General features: G+C 49.6%; 1 protein-coding gene across 1 annotated transcript in view; it reads right to left on the minus strand.

Moving 5' to 3' along the window:
* Window positions 1-2,319: 2,319 nt before the first annotated feature.
* Window positions 2,320-23,570, minus strand: part of bcor (BCL6 corepressor) — a 45,439-nt gene continuing 24,188 nt past the window's right edge. Inside the window, exons 9-14 of the mRNA XM_041859315.2 lie at window positions 20,806-21,099; window positions 11,355-11,521; window positions 10,988-11,133; window positions 6,863-6,940; window positions 5,484-5,637; window positions 2,320-3,635 (exon numbers count right to left, since the gene is read on the minus strand). Coding sequence (XP_041715249.2) covers window positions 3,326-3,635; window positions 5,484-5,637; window positions 6,863-6,940; window positions 10,988-11,133; window positions 11,355-11,521; window positions 20,806-21,099 — 1,149 coding nt within the window. The 3' untranslated portion in view covers window positions 2,320-3,325. The remainder of the gene's footprint in view (window positions 3,636-5,483; window positions 5,638-6,862; window positions 6,941-10,987; window positions 11,134-11,354; window positions 11,522-20,805; window positions 21,100-23,570) is intronic.

Genomic DNA, 23,570 nt, shown 5'->3' on the forward strand with positions numbered 1-23,570 from the left:
TCCCCTCCCCCCTCCCCCCTCCTATCATCTCCCATCCCATTCTCTCCTCTCCTCTCCCCGTGTCTGTTAGGAGGAGCAGATGGTAGCTGTTACCTACCAGAGAGAGCAGCTCCGACACACGCAGCGATGTGTGTGTACGTAGCCATACGTAAAGCCTTCGGTCTCACACCTTAACCTACCCTCTGCGTCTGACAACGTGTGGAAGGTTGTGTGAATACCAATTGGTAAGTCATAAAGATTGTAGACTTCGAGGTCAATTTGTGTATTGGATATCATTCTATAGGTTAAGCCATGTATGGAATTAATGTCAGTTTAGTATCTGGCAGGTAAATCATGGAGATGCACACTAGGAGTGTGAGACAAGACGCCCCCCCCCCACTACACCTCAGAAGACCTCTCTCTCTCTGCTTCTCTCTCTCTCTTATAATATGCAGCCAAGGGCCCCTAGAGATGGCACTCTCCGATTTCCTTTGTAGAGCAGAATAATGTGATCCTTTCAGTGAGGCTCCCTCCCCCGCTTTAGTCTGAGATTGATTGCCAACACCTTACCCCCGCTTCATACTCCCTCTCTCTGTAGGCCTAGTGCTGCGGCAAAGCACTGCGTGGCGTCCTGAAACGCCTCCTGTGAATTTATTAGTTTCGAGGTTACTTAATCCACCTGCAAGTTTTTTCCCCCTCTTCCTGCCCAAACTAGAAATCTGCGTGTCACCACTACAACCGCTTTACGCACACAGCCTGCACCTCCCCCTTGACAGGCACATGAATACTATATATATGCCTACGTGCGAGAATGTGCGCGCACGTCTTTATGACAGCAGTAAAAATGTGATGCAGAGAGCGTGCATGTCCCCCTCCCTCCGCCTCCCAACAGATGCGCCTTCGCACTGCCGCCAATGCTTCCTTTATCGCTCTCCCCCTCGCTCCGCGCTCCAGAGCCTCCAATGTCACAGCTAATAGATACGCGGGGGATTAGCCCGCGTGCTAGCGCCAATCTGATGACGGGAAGGAAATAATTACCCCACTAATGTAATTTATAGTTTTTTAATTAAGTAGCCTACACACATTTAACCCCCAAAAAAGACCCGGAGTGGGAAAATCTAGTCAAACCTCGCTAATTGGAGTGGCAGAAGAGAAAACGTCACCGGTTTGCTTAATTGATAATGATAGCCTAAATCAAAATGATTATTTATAATATTGATGTCTGATTTTGGATATAGGCGCTAGCTTACATTTCAAATACGCCTATTTTATCGGACCATGCTAGCACACGGGCTATACATAGGGCTAGTCATTATTTTTGGAAATCAAATATGAAGGGGAAAAAGTGTGTTGCCTAGGGGTTGCTTTCATGTTCTTATACTTCGGACATAACACACCGGAGGTAAATCAACAAGACCTACAAGCGTCAGAGCAAAGGTTTATTTTTGATGTATTGGAGCTAGAAAAGGATAACAGATTAAACAACATGCATCTGGCGCAAACAGGCTTTCCTGCGGTCAGTGCCATAACCAGGCGCTGCTATGCAGCGGTAGATTGTGTCAACTTGTTGACGGTGTTTGTTGTTCTGCCTGGCTTTGTAAAACATTGATCTGGATATTATGCGAACACAAACCAGGAGATATGACTAGCAGCACACCACACAGAGATAATTCATCTTCCGCTATTTCAAGGCAACAACCACCACATGGAATAATAAGGTAGGTCCTATTTCCCCCCACATTCTGACAGAATGTTCTACTTAACTACAGAGGACTGTGTGTGTGTGTGAAGGGAAGGGCGCAATAAAAATGTAAGTGTTTGGGATCCTGGGACAAGGGTTAGCCTAATTTTGACTCGAGCCAAACTATTCCTGCACGCAACACGACGCATGTTCTTCCTCTTCCTATTTATAAAACAAGATCAACCAAGGATGGAACGTCTAGTGCCCTGAGAGCGGAGTGGAGCGCGAGAGAGCCAGCGTGGCACGTTAAAACCAGGATTCAACACACACAAACAAACCACCAAGATGACTGCAAGAGAAAACAGTGAACGCTGTTTGGGAGCACTGTATTTCTAGACTAGATTATCCAAAAATGGGGAGGTAGGTTATTCATAGTGGCAAATGTGAATAAAGTATTTTTCAGACCTTATAAATAGGCTTGACAAGCTGTGTTTTTCCATAGTCCTGGTTGGGAGATTCCAAGAACAAGGCAGGAATAAGCAGGAAATCTGGAATCCTACAACCAGAACTTCTGGAAAACCTGGACACTTTGGGAAAGTTACCAGAATTTTACAAACCTAAAAATGGAAATGATTAAGATGAATAAAATACGATAAAGGTTCACTTGTATTGCCATTTATTTAAAGGAACTTTTTTGTAAAATATAAATACAAATAATAGTGTATTTAATTACAAAGTTTAAACACTTACATTGCCAAAACAAAAAGTTAATCAAACACCCCAGTCAGAAAAACAGTTACTGAAATGGTCATCTTATTTACAAGTTCAAGCATGAATCTCACTCTTCAATTGACGTGACATGTAGTATCTTACATTAATATTTTACAAAAAACCCACATCAAATATCTTAATTCCTCATCGTCATAAATACGAGACAAATAAAGCTAGGTTTTTAGACACAATGTCGAAAATAAAATCCCCAAATCTTTGGGATGAGCCATGAGTGCTAAAATGTTTGTCACAGTTTACCTCTATATCTATGAACCACCTGACAAAGTCAGATGGGTCGGTAAAGCTCAAATCAAGTGCACTGCCATGATCCAAAGTCAAACAATAACCTTTACCTCAGAGGTCCACATTCAACTCACATTGCTCCTGACCTGTTCACTAGCCTAGTCCCTGCACGTCAACCCAAGCAGTGGCAAAACCGACAACCTGACCAAAACATGACAACCAATGCAGCAGATATACAGTATGGATATACATATATATATAACAAATCAAATCAGCTGTTAATGTATACATATACATATATTTATTTAAAAAATTCAGTCCTTTGCGTGGCGCTGGGTCCGTTTCCTCTTTGAAGGGATATTGTCCAGTGTTCTAATGTCCAGTCCTCACAGGGCATGGGAACGTACACTAGATACACATGGAGTATGTGTGTGTTGGCTACGTCCCAATACTCTCTCCTTCCTCCCAAAGTGTGCACATGTTCACTTCCCTTAACCGATTTGAAAGGAAATGACTGGTATAAGAAATATGGTGGAAAACTACCACTAGCCAAATATCTGCACCAGATTTGTGGGAACTAGTGAAGGAGTGTCCACTTCAGGTAGAGAGTAGATCTTTTTGGGACTCACCCTCTGTGTGTGTATCTCAGGGTCACGAGCGGGCCTTAGCTTTGGCCCGGGCCACTTTGGGCTCCCATCGGCTGTCCAAACACTCTAGCGAGGAGCCGAGCAGCGCGGCCAGCTCCGAGCTGGTCTCAACCAGGTCCAGCAGCTCCTTGCTGTCGGGGAGGAAGGCGGCGAGCTCGTCGGGGCACGAGAAGAGCTGCGACAGGGATGCCTGCTTGTAGAACTCCGCCTCGGCGATGGTTGCTACCTCCAGGTGGGCGAAGGCTGCCCTGAAAGCCCTGGAGGACATTCTGAGTCTTTTCAGGACATCTGATAGGAGCAGCCAGTTTCTGGGACTGAGGGGGGGAAGAGAGAGAAGGAGAGGGGGAGAGAGAGAGGGGGAACGGGTTAGCACAGCTCTACACTTGTGATGTGAGACCGGTGGCTCCAGCTTTTCAACACTTGCTGTAATTATGGGCTGTAGCACCGTGGTTGGGGTTTTCAACATCTGTCACACACGTATAAACACAAAGGCTTTTCTGGGGGGCGCTCTGTGAATTCAGTTGGTGTGTGAATAATCCTTATGTGAGAATGGATGTGTGTAACCCCCCCCCCTCCACATACACACACACACACACGGTAGGGTAGGTGACGAACAACATGCGCTGTTCAATCGATAGCACTTGAAATGGTTAGATGTGTAGCGTTGCGGCTGGGGAGCAGCTGAATGGGGAGAGGAGTGGAAAAGCAAGTGCTGCCGAGGGCCTCCGTGTGTGTGTGTGTGTGTGTGTGTGTGTGTGTGTGTGTGTTTGTGAGCGCAGGCCGGCCTCACAGCCCAGGAGATCCATTAATACTGCATCAGCCAGAAGAGCAGAGCGAGCCGAGAGAGACAAGAGGAGAGAGCGAACGAGAGCAGAGAGAGAGAGAGAAAGTGGGGGAGGGGAGCTCCGCTGAGAGATAGAGAGAGAGAGAGCGGAGCCGAGCGGTGCTCAGACTGAAGATTACACAGAACAGTGCGCTGCAGCCAAGACGGAGAGAATGAGAGAGAGGGGAGGAAGAGAGAGAGGGGAGGAAGAGAGAGAGGGGAGGGAGAGAGGGTGTGTGACGAGGCCAGGAGGAAAACGGTGTGGGAGGCAATTAGCGCTGTCTGCATTCACATACGTCTCTAGCTAACGGCAGTCCGCCGTGCTGCGTAGCTTCAATCTCCATCTTCCCCTCTCTCCCTCTATATTTCTCTCTACCATCCCTCTATCAATCCTCCCCTCTTTCTCTACCATCCCTCTATCAATCCTCCCCTCTTTCTCTACCATCCCTCTATCAATCCTCCCCTCTTTCTCTACCATCCCTCTATCAATCCTCCTCTCTTTCTCTACCATCCCTCTATCAATCCTCCTCTCTTTCTCTACCATCCCTCTATCAATCCTCCTCTCTTTCTCTACCATCCCTCTATCAATCCTCCCCTCTTTCTCTACCATCCCTCTATCAATCCTCCCTCTCTTTCTCTACCATCCCTCTATCAATCCTCCTCTCTTTCTCTACCATCCCTCTATCAATCCTCCCCTCTCTTTCTCTACCATCCCTCTATCAATCCTCCCATCGTTCTCTCTAACAATCCCACTCCTCCTGTCTCTCTCCACACCCTCTCTGTTCCTCTCCATCTCTCTCTCTAACCCCCTCATTTTTCTTCTTCCTCATATCAGAGCAACCCACAGTATTAAAGAGCTCTGCTTCTACTAGTCTCCCTCCCTCCCTCAACATAAATAATTTCCTCCTGTGGCGAGCCCCCCGGCTAATGACCCCCCCCCCCCCCTCCTCCCTGTCGGTGTGACTAATGACCCCTTCCTCCTCTCCTCCCTCCCCCAGGTCGGTGTGACTAATGACTTTATCGATACCCTGGTCATAATGATCTCTCCTCTCGTCTGCTTAATAACACACTGGAACGGGGGAGAGGAGGGACGGATGGAGGGATGGAACCCAACATGCAGTGAAGTGTAAGGGACTGGTGAGAACAACAACACTATCATAATGTGGCTGGGCTGGGGCTTGGTAACGGTGACAATACTGTTGTAATGTAATGGGTGGTCACAGGTGGATGGACTAAAGCTAATTATTTTGCTTACTGCAGGACAGAAACCTATTAAAAACTATAGTCGGAACTGAAAGGAAAAAGGGTATTTCTGGGGCTCATAACGACACACACTTACCCCTGTGAGAGGGAGACCTGAATGTTGTAGCAGGGGAGGAGGGGTCGGTCAGAGAACTCAAACTCAAATCCCTGCCTGGTGTCCTCCTCCTCCTCCTCTCCTGGTCCTGGGGGGTTAGCCAGGATGTCATAGGCTGCTGGGTCCTCACCTGACTCTGCAACACACACACACAAACACGGTTAGAACACTATTCTGGAGCGATGAAGACACACAAACACGGTTAGAACACTATTCTGGAGTGATGACCAAACACACGGTTAGAACATTATTTTGGAGTGATGACCAAACACACGGTTAGAACATTATTTTGTAGTGATGAGTGAACACACGGTTAGAACATTATTTTGTAGTGATGAGTGAACACACACACTGTTCCAACACTTGTCTGCATCAATGGAGATGACTGGAGAGCACTACACACATCGTAAACAACTCAGAGGTGTGCACATACAAACATTCCAAATGAAACGCACACGTCTGTCTGTCTACACCTGCACCCCCCCGAACACACACAGCCAGGGTTGAGCTGGAGATAAATGCCTGTGGCAGATAAGGTCAGCCTCGTCAAACAGACAGTCAGAGCATTGTGCTGCTGGCTGTACTCCCTTCTCTCTCCCTCCAGTGATCGCATGAAGCAGCCAGGTGTTGCCTTGGGGCGCCTAGCTCCACTCAGCCCACCGAACCGACCACAGGGTGTGTGTGTGTGTGTGTGTGTGTCAGTGTGTTGAATAATGCAGGTGTGGCGCGATCCTAGCAGCCATCCCCCCCCACTCCATCCACTGCTGCCTTCACAGGACTAGGGATGGTATTAGCATGGACAGAGGGAGTGGGAGTGAAGGAGAAAAGGTTAGAGGGAGGAGAGAAGAGAGTTGGCTTTCCTAACAGCTGGAGTGGGGCCCATTCTGCAGTAGCACCCCCCTCCCCCCTCTCTCTCTCCGCTCAAACCTCCACAGCATCACTAGTTAAAACCGGTGACCTTGCTGCATGGCATTGAGATCCACGTATCTCAGTTGGTTGGAGAAAAGGTTGCGAGTTCGATTTCCACATGGGCCATCAATATTGATCGTATGCAATACGTGAGCCACTTGTGGTTTGGAGATCGGAGGGGAGGCAGGCAGGAGGGGAGATGGCATGAAAGTGTAGCTCGCTCCGTAGCTGGGAGGGAAAATCTATCAGAGACAAGACACTGTTCTTTTTCTTATTTGGTCCTCTCCTGGATCAACGCTCGTCTACTCCCAGAAGACTCCCACAGAGATTTACCTGAGGGTCTTTCTCTTTCTTCTTCCTGTTCCTCCTCCCTCTCTTCTCCTGTCTCCTGTGTGTGTGTGTGTGTGTGTGTGTGTGTGTGTGTGTGTGTGTGTGTGTGTGTTTGTACTCACCACACACGGCGCTGCCATAAAACTCCCAGTAGATGCCTTCGTCATGGTCTTCACGCCCCTTCAGGTCAGAAAAATACTCTAGAGAGAGAGAGATGGAGACACGTTACGCTATAAACAGGGACAGAGAGCGAGAGAGAGACACGTTACGCTATAAACAGGGACAGAGGAGAGAGATGCATCTTGTTGTAGAAGAGACGTCTGGCTCTGTATTGGCGAGACAGACACAGTGATGAAAAGAAAAGAAAAAACGGAGGATAGAGAAAGCTGCTGCTGCAGACGAGAGGAAAAGAGGACATGTAACCCTTCCCCCGGCCCCCACCCTCCCTGTTCCCTCTGACACACACACAGCCTCACCGTGGAACAGGCGGAGCGCGGCAGTGTGTGAGTGCAGGCAGACATGCATCTCTAATCAGATTCCACTCGGGAGCCTTCAAAGCCACTAGAGAGCCATGCACGCGCACGCTCACACACACACACACACACACACACACACACACACTTAAAACCACTGGGTGTTCATTCCACAGAGTGTTCATTTAAAAACGGCTCCGGCTGGTTGGACAGCAGGTCACTATGTTTTGCATTCTCTGTGTGTGTATGTTTATGTATGTGTTTGTGTGTGTGTGTGTGTTTGTGTTTGCGCACAGGGAGCCGGTGTGGGAGCGGGGGCAGCTGTGCGGTGGCTTGGCGTTGGGTGGGTAGTGTTGAGATGCCAGAGGCAGTAAGGGAGTGTTATGCCAGCTACAGCCATTCAGGGATTCAGCAGTTAAGCCTCATTAAAAACTCCACGGAGCGAGAGAGAAAGAGAGAGAGGTAGAGAGAGAAAGAGAGGTACTCGGGAGATGGAGAAAGGAGAGAGAGAGAGATGGAGGGAGAGAAAGGAGAGGGAAAGTTAGAAAGTGTGTTGTCTGTGTTGTGCTAGCTACTGATTAGAGAGCTCCCAGGGGGAGGGAACAGATTGGGGGAGGGAGTGGAAATCAGACTGGCAGACAGCACATCCAGACAAACCTGCTGATTTACCACACCCCCCCTCTCTCTCCCTCTCCCTTCCTCCTCCACACTCCCTCTCTCTACCTCCTCCACGCTCGTTCGCTCTCCCTCTCTCCCTCTCTCTACCTCCTCCACGCTCCCTCTCCCTTCCTCCTCCACACTCCCTCTCTCTACCTCCTCCACGCTCCCTCTCCCTTCCTCCTCCACACTCCCTCTCTCTACCCTCACGCTCCCTCTCCCTTCCTCCTCCACACCCCCTCTCTCTACCTCCTCCACGCTCCCTCTCCCTTCCTCCTCCACACTCCCTCTCTCTACCTCCTCCACGCTCCCTCTCCCTTCCTCCTCCACACTCCCTCTCTCTACCTCCTCCACGCTCCCTCTCCCTTCCTCCTCCACACTCCCTCTCTCTACCTCCTCCACGCTCGCTCTCCCTCTCTCTACCTCCTCCACGCTCCCTCTCCCTTTCCCTCCCTCTCTCTACCTCCTCCACCTCTCCCTCTCTCTACCTCCTCCACGCTCCCTCTCCCTTCCTCCTCCACACTCCCTCTCTCTACCTCCTCCACGCTCGTTCGTCTCCCTCTCTCTACCTCCTCCACGCTCCCTCTCCCTTCCTCCTCCACACTCCCTCTCTCTACCTCCTCCACGCTCGTTCGCTCTCCCTCTCTCTACCTCCTCTCGCTCAATCTTTCATTCTCTTTCTTGCTCCTTCACGCTTGCTCAGTCTCGTTCCAGGTCTCTCTGTCACACTCCCCCCCCACCCCACCCTCTATCTTTCATTCTCTCTCCCGTCTCTCACTCTCTAGCCCTTCACGCTCCCTCCATCTGTCTTTTAGTCGTACTCTCTCTCTATTTCACACTCACTGTCTCTAGCTTCCTTGCACTTGCCGTGTCTTTCACTCGCTCCGTCTCTCTCTAACGTGGTCTTACACAAAGCCTGAGAGTAGAGACGGGGAGAGGAAGGGAACGAGGGGACGGAAGGAAGGATGAATCAAGAGGAACGCTCCGGCTCAAGCCTGGGGGCCATTTTACCTCAACACCCCCTCTTCTCTCCCTCCATCCCTCATCCCAGCTCAGCCTGCAGCAAATTAGATATGTGGTAATACTAGGTAATACTAGGGGAAATACTGGTCACTTAACCCAAACAGCAACAGCAATGAGATCATTAATATTACACTGCAACGCCACTGAGTGTGTTCATATTTTAGTGCTGGCTTGTTGTATAGACGCACCTCTGCAGTGTGTGTGTGTGTGTGTGTGTGTGTGTGTGTGTGTGTGTGTGTCAGCAGGGTATAGCTGAGCACTGCGCTCCCCATAGCTCTTAATGACAGGCTGCTCTGTGGCCGTGCTGCTCTGTGGCCGTGCTGCTCTGTGGCCGTGCTGGAGTTTGCGGGGGAAGCAGCAGCCGTTTTAAATGCTAAGTGGGAAGTGGTGATTAGGGGAGGAGAGCGGAGGGAGAGAGGGAGCGAGGGAGAGCAGAGAGGAGAAGAAAAGAGAGGAGAGGTGCTGGGCTCTGATTGCTACCCCCGTCCACCCCTCCTCTCCCCCGGCTCTCTGCTCTCCCTGGGTAATGTGGGTCACGATGTTGCAGCACTCAGCGCTCAGGGCAGTGTGTGTGTGTGTCTCTCTACCGACACACACCACCGATGTATTATATCACCACCCATACTTCCAGCTCCACACACAGACACGGAAACACACTGCTATTTCAGCTGTCGTCTCGTTAATCTGACATTTCCACGGCGTTCGGGAACGAGGGATCTACCTTCGCAAATAAACAACAGGATTAGGGAACAAAGTCCCAGAGAATCCCTGTAGAAGGCCTAGAGGCCAGGGAGGGAGGGTGGGCGGGAGAGAGGGAGGGAGGGCGGGAGAGAGGGAGGGAGGGCGGGAGAGAGAGGAGAGGACAGAGAGGGAGGGACTCAGGGTTCTGGGGTGCTCCTAGTGGGCAGGTTTATGTAAAATAGTATCAACTCATCAACACTTGAGGATTAGTGAGTGGAGCGAGGCAGAGGGGGCTGGAGCTGTAGCAGCACTGTGGGCCACCGTGGATTTCAACTGAAGGGGGAAATGGAAATTCACTTTCCTCTTTCTAATCCCCCCTTTTGCCTAAATGGATTGGATTTGTTGTGCGTTTTCTCACCCTCTCTCTGGGAAGCACAGATCAGGTTAGGGGAGTGGACTGAACTAGGCACCGTTTGGCAATCGCTGCTGGAGTGTGTGTAAGAGAATGAAAGTGTGTGTCTATGTGTGAGAGAGTGATAGTGTGTGTGTGTGTGTGTGTGCGTGCCAGAGCAGGGCTGATTAATAAAGCCCTGAAATAGCCGGGGAGGAGGAGAACGGACAGAGAGAGGAAGAGGGAGAGCGGTAGGGAAGCTAGCTCACTGCGGTGCTCTCAAGCACTCAATGGAACACTGTCCTCTACTTCCCCTTGGAATATCTCCTCACCATCCATTTAAACTGTGTGGTGCCTGTGTGTGTGTGTGTGTGTGTGTGTAGTGAGTTCCCTGTCCTGGCCCCATATCCAGTCAACCAAATCAGCTTGGCTCTATTGCAGACTCTCTCTCCTTGCTCCGGCCAAATGCTCCGCCACGCCCTGGATCCGAGTACCCCCCCAACGATTTCTAGAGGGTTGGGCCAGAGCCAGAACACACGTGGGTAAAGCGGCGTTTTTTGAAAGTTCGTCATTAGCTTTGATACACCAATTGGTTTAGCGATGATCCAACCGCTGATGACTTTGTTTACTTGGTACAACAACCCTCATTTTGACGTCACCGCCAACGACCTCCCTGACGGCAGTCTCAGACTGAAGTATGTAGGGAGCATAGAGCAGCGGAAAAATTCAGTTTCAGTCGTCAGGCAATCTCTCCCCCATCACTGCACCGCTTACAGGGGCCAATCTCTCCCCCATCACTGCACCGCTTACAGGGGCCAGCCCTTAGTAAACACACACACACAAATTCCAAATCTGCTTTAACCAGAGCCGATTTTCCCGGCGCCGCCAGAGGACGACCCCCTCTACAGCTGTTGCTAAGTAACCTGTTAGTGGGGTAACGAGAGGTGACTCCCGAGGATGATACTGTGTCCCCCACAGAGGAACACAAACACACACACTCGCTCTCTCTAAAGCGGTCTCACCAGAGAGGAATCCCTCCATGCCGTGGGAGTGTGTCATGCGGAGGAGGCTGCGGCCAGAGTAAGTAGCCAGGGTGGGGTCAGCTCCGTAGGACAGTAGCAGACGGACCACCTCCAGATGGTCATTCTCCACCGCGTCATGGAGGGGCCTGGGGATGGAGAGAGACACGGCACACACACACACATTATGGAACACACACACACATTGTCCATATGTCTGGCCTGCCCCTGTATGTCTGGCCTGCGCCTGTATGTCTGGCCTGCGCCTGTATGTCTGTATGTCTGGCCTGCGCCTGTATGTCTGTATGTCTGGCCTGCGCCTGTATGTCTGTATGTCTGGCCTGTGCCATGCTTAAGTGTGTGTGTCTACCTGGTGCCGTCCTGGGCGCTACAGTTGACGTCGGCGCCGTGCTCCAGCAGGTGCTGAGTGATGGCAAGCCAGCCACGTGCACACGCCTCGTGCAGCGCACAGTAGCCCGCATTGTCACGGTGATTGACGTCACACACCCTGTTCTCCAGGCAGTACAGCACTACATCCTAGATAGACCAGAGACAGAGGGGTTAGGGTCTCCACCTCCTACACAGACAGGGGACAGAGGTGTTAGGGTCTCCACAGACAGAGACAGAGGGGTTAGGGTCTCCACCTCCTACACAGACAGGGGACAGAGGTGTTAGGGTCTCCACAGACAGAGACAGAGGGGTTAGGGTCTCCACAGACAGAGACAGAGGGGTTAGGGTCTCCACCTCCTACACAGACAGGGGACAGAGGGGTTTAGAGAAGGTCATAGGGCTCCGAATGGAATGCGGTGCTTTAGTCCACATCTTCCAGTTCCATTAAAAATGCCATTCAATTCAATGAAGCTTAAAAGAAACATAGGTACACATTGACAAAGGTGAAATTCATCAATAGCCGCAGGAAGTTTTGAAAAGTTGATTTAGATCAAATTGACAACACATTTGAATGAGAACACGCTCTTGGGTTAGGCCATTAGTCTATTTCTAAGGTCCAATTGAAACCCTAGACCCTGTGGTATTTCTCAGTATTCCAAGTATGTACTACACTATCTGTATCAAACTGACTCAACCCTGCCTTGCCCCTCTTAGCCAGTCCTTCTAATATCAGAAGATGGTGTCAAAGAGAGATAGAACTGGAACTGGTCCAGAGAACTGGATCTATGCGGTTCCCATTTCTCCTCCCTCATCCTCTCAACCAGGGCAGTGGAAGGTAAGCCATTACAGGAGCCTCCGCTCTGATTCCCATCTCTATGCAAATGCTGTGGAGTGGCCGCCGAGCCTTTCATTTTTCAATAAGTCTTATCAAACGGCTGCCTGGGCAGCTCAAAATAGCCCAGTCAATCTGTCCCTCCTGAACGGTCCCATACATTTTCTACCAACATCTGGGTAATGGATTTGGATGGCTGTGTGTGATGGCTCAGGCTGGCCAGTTATGGACCATATCCACAATGGCTGCTCGGTTGCTCCTAAAAACCTGGGATTCTGAGCCACTGGAGAGTATGTTTGAGCCGGAATGCCTCCTAGCATGGAGATCCTTTAACCCAACAGCAGGGAAGCAGGGGCCATTAAATTGTTTCCCCCCACCCAACTCCAGTCAGTAAAGGGGATTAAACAAAATTGAATTCATGTTTGGAATTGGAAAACTGCCAATTATTTTTCCATTAAGGAGGGATTCAATTTCAATTCACTTACAATTTCACTAGACCCTGTAGAGATAGTTAGGATTCTAATTCTGTGCCCGACCTTAAGGGGATCCTTCGTGATTTTGGCAATGAGGCCCTTTATCTACTTCCCCAGTCTCAGATGAACTCGTGGATACCATTTGTATGTTTGAGTCCAGTATGAAGGAAGTTAGAGGTAGACCCTTCCAGTCGATGCGCTAACTCTAGTTAGCAACTACAGTAGCGCTAGTTAGCAACTTCCTTCAAACCGCATGCAGAGACATCAAAATGGTATCCACGAGTTCATCTGACTCCTGGGAAACATGAGTCACAGTAGCAATGAATTAGAATGAATTGTAATTCTATAGACAGTTGTGGAAAGTTTGCCGACTCCAAGGCCTGACCAAAGCAAGGTGACTATGGCTAACACAAGGAGAATGAATGTGTAGACCTTCTAAAAAGTCCTCCATAACAGAAATGTGTAGTCCTGTAGTATAATGATAGAATCCAGTCAGAATGAGAAGAGCAGAACAAGGCAAATGAAGCATCAAGTCAACAGCAGTCTCTCTTCAGTCATTGTGACAGTCTTCAGCTCCAGTGTCTGTGTGCTCATTTACCTGTGTCAGTCAGACAGCGCTGCGTGGCGCGGCTAGCATCGTTAACAAACCACACACACCCTTCCAGTCAGCCCAGTGCGACTAGCATCACAAACCACACAAACACACACAATCCCAGACAAACAGATGGAACCAGGGTAGCGAAGCGTGGAAAGAGAGAAAGGTCCAGAGAAAGAGAGCGAGAAAGATAGAGTCTAGCTGCAGCGCTCCACACAGAGAGCAGAGACAGACATTAGCATTCAGCTAGCGTAGCGCTGCTTTGACGCGCCCTCCCTCCCGACCCGTTTTCATGGAATCCATTCATAGCTCCACACAGCCGTGCTGCGAGCTGCGCAAACACACACACACAGTGTCTGTATCTTTGGATACAGCGTGGTCGTGTGGCTGCCGTGGCAACAAATGAGTCCAACTCCTGCTACCGCCAGCGCTGCGGCAACTTAACAAGCACTAAACAGCGAGGGCTGGCATTGGGGTTGGCATGCCTGGTGGACAACAAAATAGACCATAACACAGTACACAGTGTTGAAACGACCAGCAGCCCCCCCAAAAGGGCTCTTCTCCAAAAAATAGCTCACCAACAGTACTCAAACATAGGCCGTACGGTCCCTCTCCACTCAAAACACACTACTTCAACTCCAACACTTCAGTGCTGAAAGCTAACGGTGTCCCCTGCCTGGTTGCTCAAAAGCTGCTTTATAGTTGCTTACTGTGGTGTGGTAACTACTAGTCTACTACTGTGGTGTGGTAACTCCTAGTCTACTAATGTGGTGTGGTAACTCCTAGTCTACTACTGTGGTGTGGTAACTCCTAGTCTACTACTATGGTGTGGTAACTCCTAGTCTACTACTGTGGTAACTCCTAGTCTACTACTATGGTGTGGTAACTCCTAGTCTACTACTGTGGTAACTCCTAGTCTACTACTGTGGTGTGGTAACTACTAGTCTACTACTGTGGTGTGGTAACTCCTAGTCTACTACTGTGGTGTGGTAACTCCTAGTCTACTACTGTGGTGTGGTAACTCCTAGTCTACTACTGTGGTGTGGTAACTCCTAGTCTACTACTGTGGTAACTACTAGTCTACTACTGTGGTGTGGTAACTCCTAGTCTACTACTGTGGTGTGGTAACTCCTAGTCTACTACTGTGGTGTGGTAACTCCTAGTCTACTACTGTGGTGTGGTAACTCCTAGTCTACTACTGTGGTGTGGTAACTCCTAGTCTACTACTGTGGTGTGGTAACTCCTAGTCTACTACTGTGGTGTGGTAACTCCTAGTCTACTACTGTGGTGTGGTAACTCCTAGTCTACTACTGTGGTAACTCCTAGTCTACTACTGTGGTAACTCCTAGTCTACTACTGTGGTGTGGTAACTACTAGTCCTCTACTGTGGTGTGGTAACTCCTAGTCTACTACTGTGGTGTGGTAACTACTAGTCTACTACTGTGGTAACTCCTAGTCTACTACTGTGGTGTGGTAACTACTAGTCTACTACTGTGGTAACTCCTAGTCTACTACTGTGGTGTGGTAACTACTAGTCTACTACTGTGGTAACTCCTAGTCTACTACTGTGGTAACTACTAGTCTACTACTGTGGTAACTCCTAGTCTACTACTGTGGTGTGGTAACTACTAGTCTACTACTGTGGTAACTACTAGTCTACTACTGTGGTGTGGTAACTACTAGTCTACTACTGTGGTAACTCCTAGTCTACTACTGTGGTGTGGTAACTACTAGTCTACTACTGTGGTAACTCCTAGTCTACTACTGTGGTGTGGTAACTACTAGTCTACTACTGTGGTGTGGTAACTACTAGTCTACTACTGTGGTGTGGTAACTACTAGTCTACTACTGTGGTAACTACTAGTCCACTACTGTGGTAACTCCTAGTCTACTACTGTGGTGTGGTAACTACTAGTCTACTACTGTGGTAACTACTAGTCTGCTACTGTGGTGTGGTAACTACTAGTCTACTACTGTGGTGTGGTAACTACTAGTCTACTACTGTGGTAACTACTAGTCTGCTACTGTGGTGTGGTAACTACTAGTCTACTACTGTGGTGTGGTAACTACTAGTCCACTACTGTGGTGTGGTAACTACTAGTCCACTACTGTGGTGTGGTAACTACTAGTCCACTACTGTGGTAACTACTAGTCCACTACTGTGGTGTGGTAACTCCTAGTCTACTACTGTGGTGTTGTAACTACTAGTCCACTACTGTGGTGTGGTAACTACTAGTCCACTACTGTGGTAACTACTAGTCTACTACTGTGGTGTGGTAACTCCTAGTCCACTACTGTGGTAACTACTAGTCTACTACTGTGGTGTGGTAACTCCTAGTCTACTACTGTGGTGTGGTAACTACTAGTCCTCTACTGTGGTGTGGTAACTACTAGTCCACTACTGTGGTAACTACTAGTCTAACACTGTGGTAACTACTAGTCTAACACTGTGGTAACTACTAGTCTAACACTGTGGTAACTACTAGTCTAACACTGTGGTAACTACTAGTCTACTACTGTGGTGTGGTAACTACTAGTCTACTACTGTGGTGTGGTAACTACTAGTCTTCTACTGTGGTGTGGTAACTACTAGTCCACTACTGTGGTAACTACTAGTCTACTACTGTGGTAACTACTAGTCTGCTACTGTGGTAACTACTAGTCTACTACTAGTCTGCTACTGTGGTAACTACTAGTCTGCTACTGTGGTAACTACTAGTCTACTACTAGTCTGCTACTGTGGTAACTACTAGTCTACTACTAGTCTGCTACTGTGGTAACTACTAGTCTACTACTATGGTGTGGTAACTACTAGTCTGCTACTGTGGTAACTACTAGTCTGCTACTGTGGTAACTACTAGTCTGCTACTATGGTGTGGTAACTACTAGTCTACTACTATGGTGTGGTAACTCCTAGTCGTACTTCTACTCTGAACATGTGTACATGGTACATGTCCACATATTAAAAGCACAGTGGGTTGTAGTGAGCTGTGGAGGTCTGTGTTTCCCAGACCGCTGGTCGGTCGGTGGAGCTAAGCGGGGCATTAAACACACGATAAAGCACAGCTTTAATGGCCACCAGAGGAGAGGAGTGCAGTGGAGAGCACACGGTTGTTGATTTCTTTCCCACCGCAGTAAAACACCCACCGCCCTCTCTCCTTTCATAGGTCGTCTTTAATCTCTTCCTCCTCAGGGCGGATGGCTTTCCAGCTCCCTCCCCCTGGACCCCCCCACAGACTGTTAACCCTCTAGCTACATTATCACCCAGAGAACACATCAACCACACACTACCTACCTCTCTCACAACCCCACACATACGGTATCATCGACAAGTCTCACAAAGAAGTGTTAGAATTGAAATGCATATGGAGATTACAGCGAGGAGAGCGAGAGAGCGATTCCAACCGTGAGAATGCTGAAGCCTCGCTTCTCATCTCCTAACACTTGACAGACTGGGACACACACGCTACACAGGCATTGTGTCCATGTTTCACTGTGTCCTAAGCATTATCTAGGCCGGCACCATTTAGATAATCAGGAAGTGAAAAACAACAGCGTGGTTCAGAGCTCTCTGACGGTGGTTCTAATTTTACCCTCCATTCACCCCCAGACAAAGACTAGGAGACCACACCGCGTATTACTATGGAGAGAAAAGAACAGAGGAGCGGAGAGAAGAGGAGAGGAGGGAAAAAAGAGGAAAGAGGGGAGCGTGAAAAAGGCCGGGGCGCGCTAAGTGGAGTTTTAATTGAGCGGGCGTGATCTCTCATTTCTCTCGCTTTTCTCTCGTACTCATTCAGCCAGTGAGTGGGAGTACAGCGTTGAAGGGGGAGAGTGCCGAGAGAGAGAGGGAGGGAGGGAGAGGGAGGAGACAGGGGTGTCGAGAGAGCAGTGGGGGGCCTGGGGATATGGAGAGGGTGTGTGTGTGTGTGTGTGTGTGTGTGTGTGTGTGTGTGTGTGTGTGTGCGCGCTGGGGATGTGTCTGAACGGCTGTGCCTCTGAGGTCTGGCAGACAGACAAGAGAGGAGGGGGGATATGAGCTGCGATAAGACCCTACAGCACTCTCACATAAGGGCCTGTGTGTGTGTGTGTGTGTGTGTGTGTGTGTGTGTTTGCGCTCTCTGAGAGAGAGCGCGAGCGGGTGAAAGAGATAGCGTGAGCATGCATTTTTAGAGGGCAGAGCTATATGTGTTTGTTAGCCTTTATGAGTGCTTGAATTGAATGTGCTGCACGTGTGTGTTTTTAAAGGTCACTCCTGCGAATTCTTGAGGAAGTAAAACCTCCAGTGTTTTTTTATGGCAAGCATGTGTGCTGACAATCACTTACTTTGGACACGTAAGCATGCAAATGAGTACAATTAGGTGTGCCCATCCCAGTCTCTGTGTGTGTCTGTCTGTGTTATTAGTTCTGGCAGGTACAGGACAAAGCGTTGTCTCATTTTCAATCCAGCCTCATTAACATATCCCATTGACACCCTCGGCACGGCAGGATTGTGACGCGAGAGAGAGCGAGAGTGAGAGAAAGAGAAACGACTCGTGTCGCGACACGCATCGAAAGACTAAAGGATTATGAAATATGCAGGAAGTGAGTGTGTGTGTGTGTGTGTGTATGCAAGGCAAAGGGCTTGGCTGCAAGCGTGACAGCCGGTAGGGACCATACAGGGCTGTGTGTGTGTGTTGAGTGGAGACACTGTGTCGAGTGTGGCGCTGCTAGCTGGTCAGTGACAAGCGAGTGACAACACAAAGACAGGAGGGCCAGTCTCAGCACTATGCACTTTCTACCCTTCCCTCACCTCCTTCCCTCACCTCCTTCCCTCACCTCCTTCCCTCCATGAACATTGACCTCACATGACAGAAGAAAGCAACATGGTGGAATCTTATAGCTTACTTTAATGGCAAACAAAGCCACAAAATATGTAGAACTTCCGATATTCACTATTTAACAAACACATACAATTAATCTGAATAAATAACACACAGCCAAATAGCTAAATATAATCTTAATATTATTAGTGGTGAAATGATAGCTGCTCTCTCCCAGTTCTAATAATGAATAGATGCTGTGATCAGACAGACTATGGAAATCACTGCATAACCAATGTCAACCGTTTCAGCAGATAAAAACAACAGTGGCGTCTCTTGCAACCACAGTAAGAAACACAAACCAACGCCATGTCTCACCACTGATACTCATTCCACTCACACACTGCACTCCAAAACCACACGCAAATACACATGACTCACTGTAGATGTATACACACACACACACACACACTCTCCAACCGGGAATTGAGATTTTTGCACTGAAGCCAGAGTGATATTCCACATTTGAATGTGAATGTGCATGTGCATGCGTGTGTTGTGTGTTGGTGTGTGTGTGTTGCGAGTGTGTGCTGTGTGTGCTGTGAGTGTGTGTGTGCTGTGAGTGTGTGTGTGCTGTGAGTGTGTGTGCTGTGAGTGTGCGTGTGTAATTAAAGGTAGTCCTAAGGCTAAGTGATACAAGTGTGAAGAATGCGGGAGAGATCGATCCCAACGGAGCCTCCCAGCTTTGCACACCGACTGGAATTTGTTTTGGAGGGGCTGAGAAATGAAAGCAGGCGGGCAGGCGGCAAGCCCAGCGTGTGGAGTGGAGGGGGAGGAGGAAGTGGGGGAGGAGAGGGAGGGAGGGAGCGAGCGGCGCGTTGAAAGGCCTGGCCTCGCAGCCCTGTCATATTTCACAGTCTTCCTCTCTCTCTTCCATTCTCTACAGTGCTCACTCTGTCTGCTGCGATGTGCTCTCGCTCCCCACCCTCTCTCTCCGTGCTGTGCGAGAGAGAGAGAGAGAGAGAGAGAGAGAGAGCTAGAGATATATATATATATGAGAGAGAGATAGAGAGAGAGAGCTAGAGAGAGATATAGAGAGAGAGAGAGAGCTAGATATAGAGAGAGAGAGTGCGGGCGGCCTCAGGGAGCTGCTTGTGGCTTATCACACGCAGGCAGTTAGAAAAGCGCTTCCTGTCGGGGGCCCGCTGAAGGAGGGAGGGAGCCAGGGAGAGAGGGAGGAAGCAACGGAGGGAGAGACAGAGGGAGGAAGCGAGGGAGGGAGGGAGAGACGGAGGGAGGGAAGGAAAAAACCCTGAAGGCTAGAAAAACAAGATGCCGTTGGGTTTACACTCAAACACAGCAGCCATGTCTAGCGGTGCCGAGCGGGGAATGAGGGAGGGAGAGAGGCCTCAGGGGCGGACAGGGCTAGCGGAGGAGAAGAGGAACAAGGGAAGGAGGGAGGGAGAGAGGAAGAGGAGAGCGGACGCTACAGGATTAAATCTGCCCTCCCCTCCTCCTCCTCCTCCTCCTCCTCACGTATAAATCAAAGAGCTCCGTCTGGAGCGCATGCCTCGCTGCCTCCAGCACACACACTATGGAGTACACACACACACACACTCAAAACGCTGGCCACAGACGCTGGTCTACTAAAACCCACCCTACCTTTGATCTACAGGGAAACCATTTCTCCCACCTCACACACACACACCTCCAAACCGTTTTATCTTCCCAGGGGGACATTTCATAGAACACACTACCAATTCTCTCCAACCCCAACTCCATCTGTCCTGCTGTCCACCTCAGGTAAAGACCACATTCAATTTGAGACGCTCTCTCACCCTTCCTCTAACCCCCCAGCTCATCCCATCTCCCCTCGTCTCAAAAGGCTGTCTGCAGTCTGCAGTCTCCTTTAAAAGTACAATGTTTTGCATCGGAGGGTAAGAAGAGGGGGAGGGAGAGGACGAATCATGCGTTCCAAACAGCATTAACGGTTGGTTTTCCTGCGCGCGGTGCCAGTCCTTTCAGACAGCCCTGCTGGAACTAATCCACAGGCTCATTAATCTGGGGGGACAAATTAGTAATGGACGGCCTTAGTCCCAATATTCCTAGTATTCCCAGGGTTTAGACCAGGAAAAGGGATAGGAGGAATTTTTAGGGACCCCAAAAAAGTACATAGTTTTGGGAAACCGGGATGGATGTGGTAGGAAAGGGTTAAGAGCTACTGGAGACAGGAGAGACAGAGAGAAGAGCTGTACTCCAGCAAGTCTGTGTGTGTGTGTGTGAGAGCTGTGTGTGTGTGTGTGGGAGAGCAGTGTGTGTGTGTGTGTGTGTGTGAGGGAAAGCAGTGTGTGTGTGCTAGCTAGGCGACTGCTCCGAGCTCTGTGCCTGGTGGAGGGCTCTAACATGTGGCCTCCCGTCTCTTAGAGAAGTAATGAGATGTGAATGATGTGGGTGGGGGGACGACACACACACACACACACACACACCCCCCAACACTCAGAGGCGCAGAGAGAGAGAGAACGAGAGAACTAGCAGACATAAGCTGAACGAGATGGAGAGAATGAACGACAGAACAACCCAGAAGAGAGAGCGACAGAAGAACCAACCAACACACACTACCACCCCACACAACCCTTCAAACCAACACACACTACCACCCCACACAACCCTTCAAACCAACACACACTACCACCCCACACAACCCTTCCACATATGGTATCAGATCATCTTACCTCGTATCCTAGACGGGAAGCCCTCTGGAGCAGGGTCTCTCCTGCGTTCTTGTTGACGATGAGCCTGCGGGCCTCAGGAGGCATGGGTCGGCTGGCAGGGGTACTGGTGGGCACCGGGGGGGTGGAGGGGGTTGGCGTGCGGGCCTGGGTCTCTGTAGGGCTGGGCAGGGGGCTGAGCTCGGGGGCCGGGGTGAGAGGGGGGGCGGGGGAGGAGGGTTTGAGGGGGGAGGAGTGGGAGTAATCCGACAGGGAGGAAGACCTCCTCTGCTTCTCGCTGCAGCGCTTTTCGTTGACCTGGTGTGTGTGGTGGGGGGGAGGGGGAGAGAGGGAGAACGTATTAAGAGTCTGGATGACAGATATTCCACAGAAATCTTCTGACACTCACATACTGAGACAACGCTATCCTCTCTCCATTCTGTGTGTGTGTATGTGTGGCTCGACACACCTGACACATGGCCGTGGAGTGGGTGAACAACAGAACAGAGAGCGGAGGAGAGGAGAGAGAGTCTGAAAGAGGAACACAACACTGAGGTTATCAGAGAGCTTTCCCTCTTTCAGCCTCCTCCTCCCTCGGCTTTTATTATCTGAGCTGCCCTCCTCTCCATCCCTCCCTGTCCTCTCTGCGGAGGTGATGGTTTATGCCGTCCTCCACTCCCCTCCCCCCTTCTCCTCCTCCTTTCTTCTCTCCCTCTACGGAGATTAGGGTCGCTGGTCTAGTCTAGGGTGAAGTGCTAATTATTCCCGACCACAGGTTGTGTGTGTGTGTGTGTGTGTGTGTGTGTGTGTGTGTGTGTGTGTGTACTGGCTGCACGGTGGCGGGGCTAATAAATGTCAGCTCTTCTCCAGGGGCCCCGGCCGTGGCCTCGCAAAGTCATTTATAACCATGAGCACACGCTTGTCACCAAGAGAGAGAGGGAGGGAGAGAGGGGAAGGGAGAGATGGAGTGATGGAGGAAGAGGGGGAGGGGGAAGCGAGAGCGTGACTTGACTGCCCACCGCCTGAAATGCCCCAGGACACACACGCGCACACAATTGTTACTCCAAATGTTAAGCGCCTAACAAAAAGCATATTTTCTCACACACTACCTTTCTAACGCTGTTATAACTTAGGCAAAGGCAGCCATTATAGCAACACACTGCGGTTACAAATTCTACTAATATATCTTCTTCACACATTCCTGATGGTTGGCTATCCAGTTAATATCAATAGTTGATGGTTGGCTATCCAGTTAATATCAATAGTTGATGGTTGGCTATCCAGTTAATATCAATAGCGTGGTTGGCTTATATGAGGCTATCAGTAATATCAAAATGATGGTTGGCTATCCAGTTAATATCAATAGCGGATGGTTGGCTATCCAGTTAATATCAATAGCTGATGGTTGGCTATCCAGTTAATATCAATAGCTGATGGTTGGCTATCCAGTTAATATCAATAGTTGATGGTTGGCTATCCAGTTAATATCAATAGCTGATGGTTGGCTATCCAGTTAATATCAATAGTTGATGGTTGGCTATCCAGTTAATATCAATAGTTGATGGTTGGCTATCCAGTTAATGGTTGCCACATCTAGATTGTTACCCTGAGTGTGACAATGTTTTATGTAAATATTACTTACATGTATGAAATTATAAAATGCAATATTTAAAAATGGGATCTGAAAAAAACCCTCCATATTTAGGCTATGCATTTCTGATTTGACACATTTTAAAAGACACGTGAAATTAATGCGACGTTTCTAAAAGGAAAGCAACATGAAAGACGTTACGATGCTTTCATGACATAGATAAGCACATTGTGTGTGTGTGTGTGTTTGGACACATCTGTCAGCGATGGCGCTCGCAGCAGTCAGCGAACGGCAAACAGGATACAGACGCGGCGTCTGCCCCAGAGAGATCGTGTGTGTGTGTGTGTGTGTGTGTGTGTGTGTGTGTGAATACCGGAGCAGGGGGAAGGAAGGAGGAAAGAGGAGGAGTTAGAGAAATAGGGGAAAGGGAGTGGAGAGTTCATGCGAAGCGCGAGGCTCGGGGAGGGGGGCTGTGTGTGTGTACGTGGTGTGATTCTGCAGGGGCCGTGCTGACAGCTGCCTCACTGGGTAATTCCTCAGGGCTGGACGGACAGACACGCCATCACACACACACACACACACACACACACACACACACACACACACACACACACACAGAGTAACAGCACACCACAACACCTGCAATATAGTCAGTATTGTGATGTGATCTACATAGCCAGAGACAAGGCTCTCACAGACATGACAGACACCAGCCGAGGCCCATTACTGCTCCCTAGGGTTGGTGTGTTTTGTGGAGAATGTACTTCCGTCACACAGGCCAGACCTCTAGAGCACACTCCCCCTCTTTCCCTTTTTCTCTCTCCCTCACTCACTCCTTCCATCCCTCCTCCTCTTCCAGTCTGGGGAGGATTGTGTTCCTGAGCAGGGGGAGGTCACAGCAGTGACACACACACACACACACACACACACACACGGTGACCCCAAGCACACCTCCCTCTGAGCTTTCCCAGTGAGCTCCAATAAGCCCCATAATTGTAATAATCAACATTGTTGTGATTTGAAGCATATTCAAGGAGCTCTGCCCAGGGGGTTTCAGCCCATGGGAACACACTGTGGAACACAGAGGACTCGCTCTCTCACACAGAGAGAGGATGACAGAAAAACACAGAGAGAGAGAGAGAGAGAGAGAAAGAGAGAGCGAGCGAGAGGGTGTGTTTCCGCAAGAGTGTGTGCACAA

The sequence above is a fragment of the Coregonus clupeaformis genome, chromosome 31 (genome assembly GCF_020615455.1).
Source record: "Coregonus clupeaformis isolate EN_2021a chromosome 31, ASM2061545v1, whole genome shotgun sequence".
Lineage (NCBI taxonomy): Eukaryota > Metazoa > Chordata > Actinopteri > Salmoniformes > Salmonidae > Coregonus > Coregonus clupeaformis.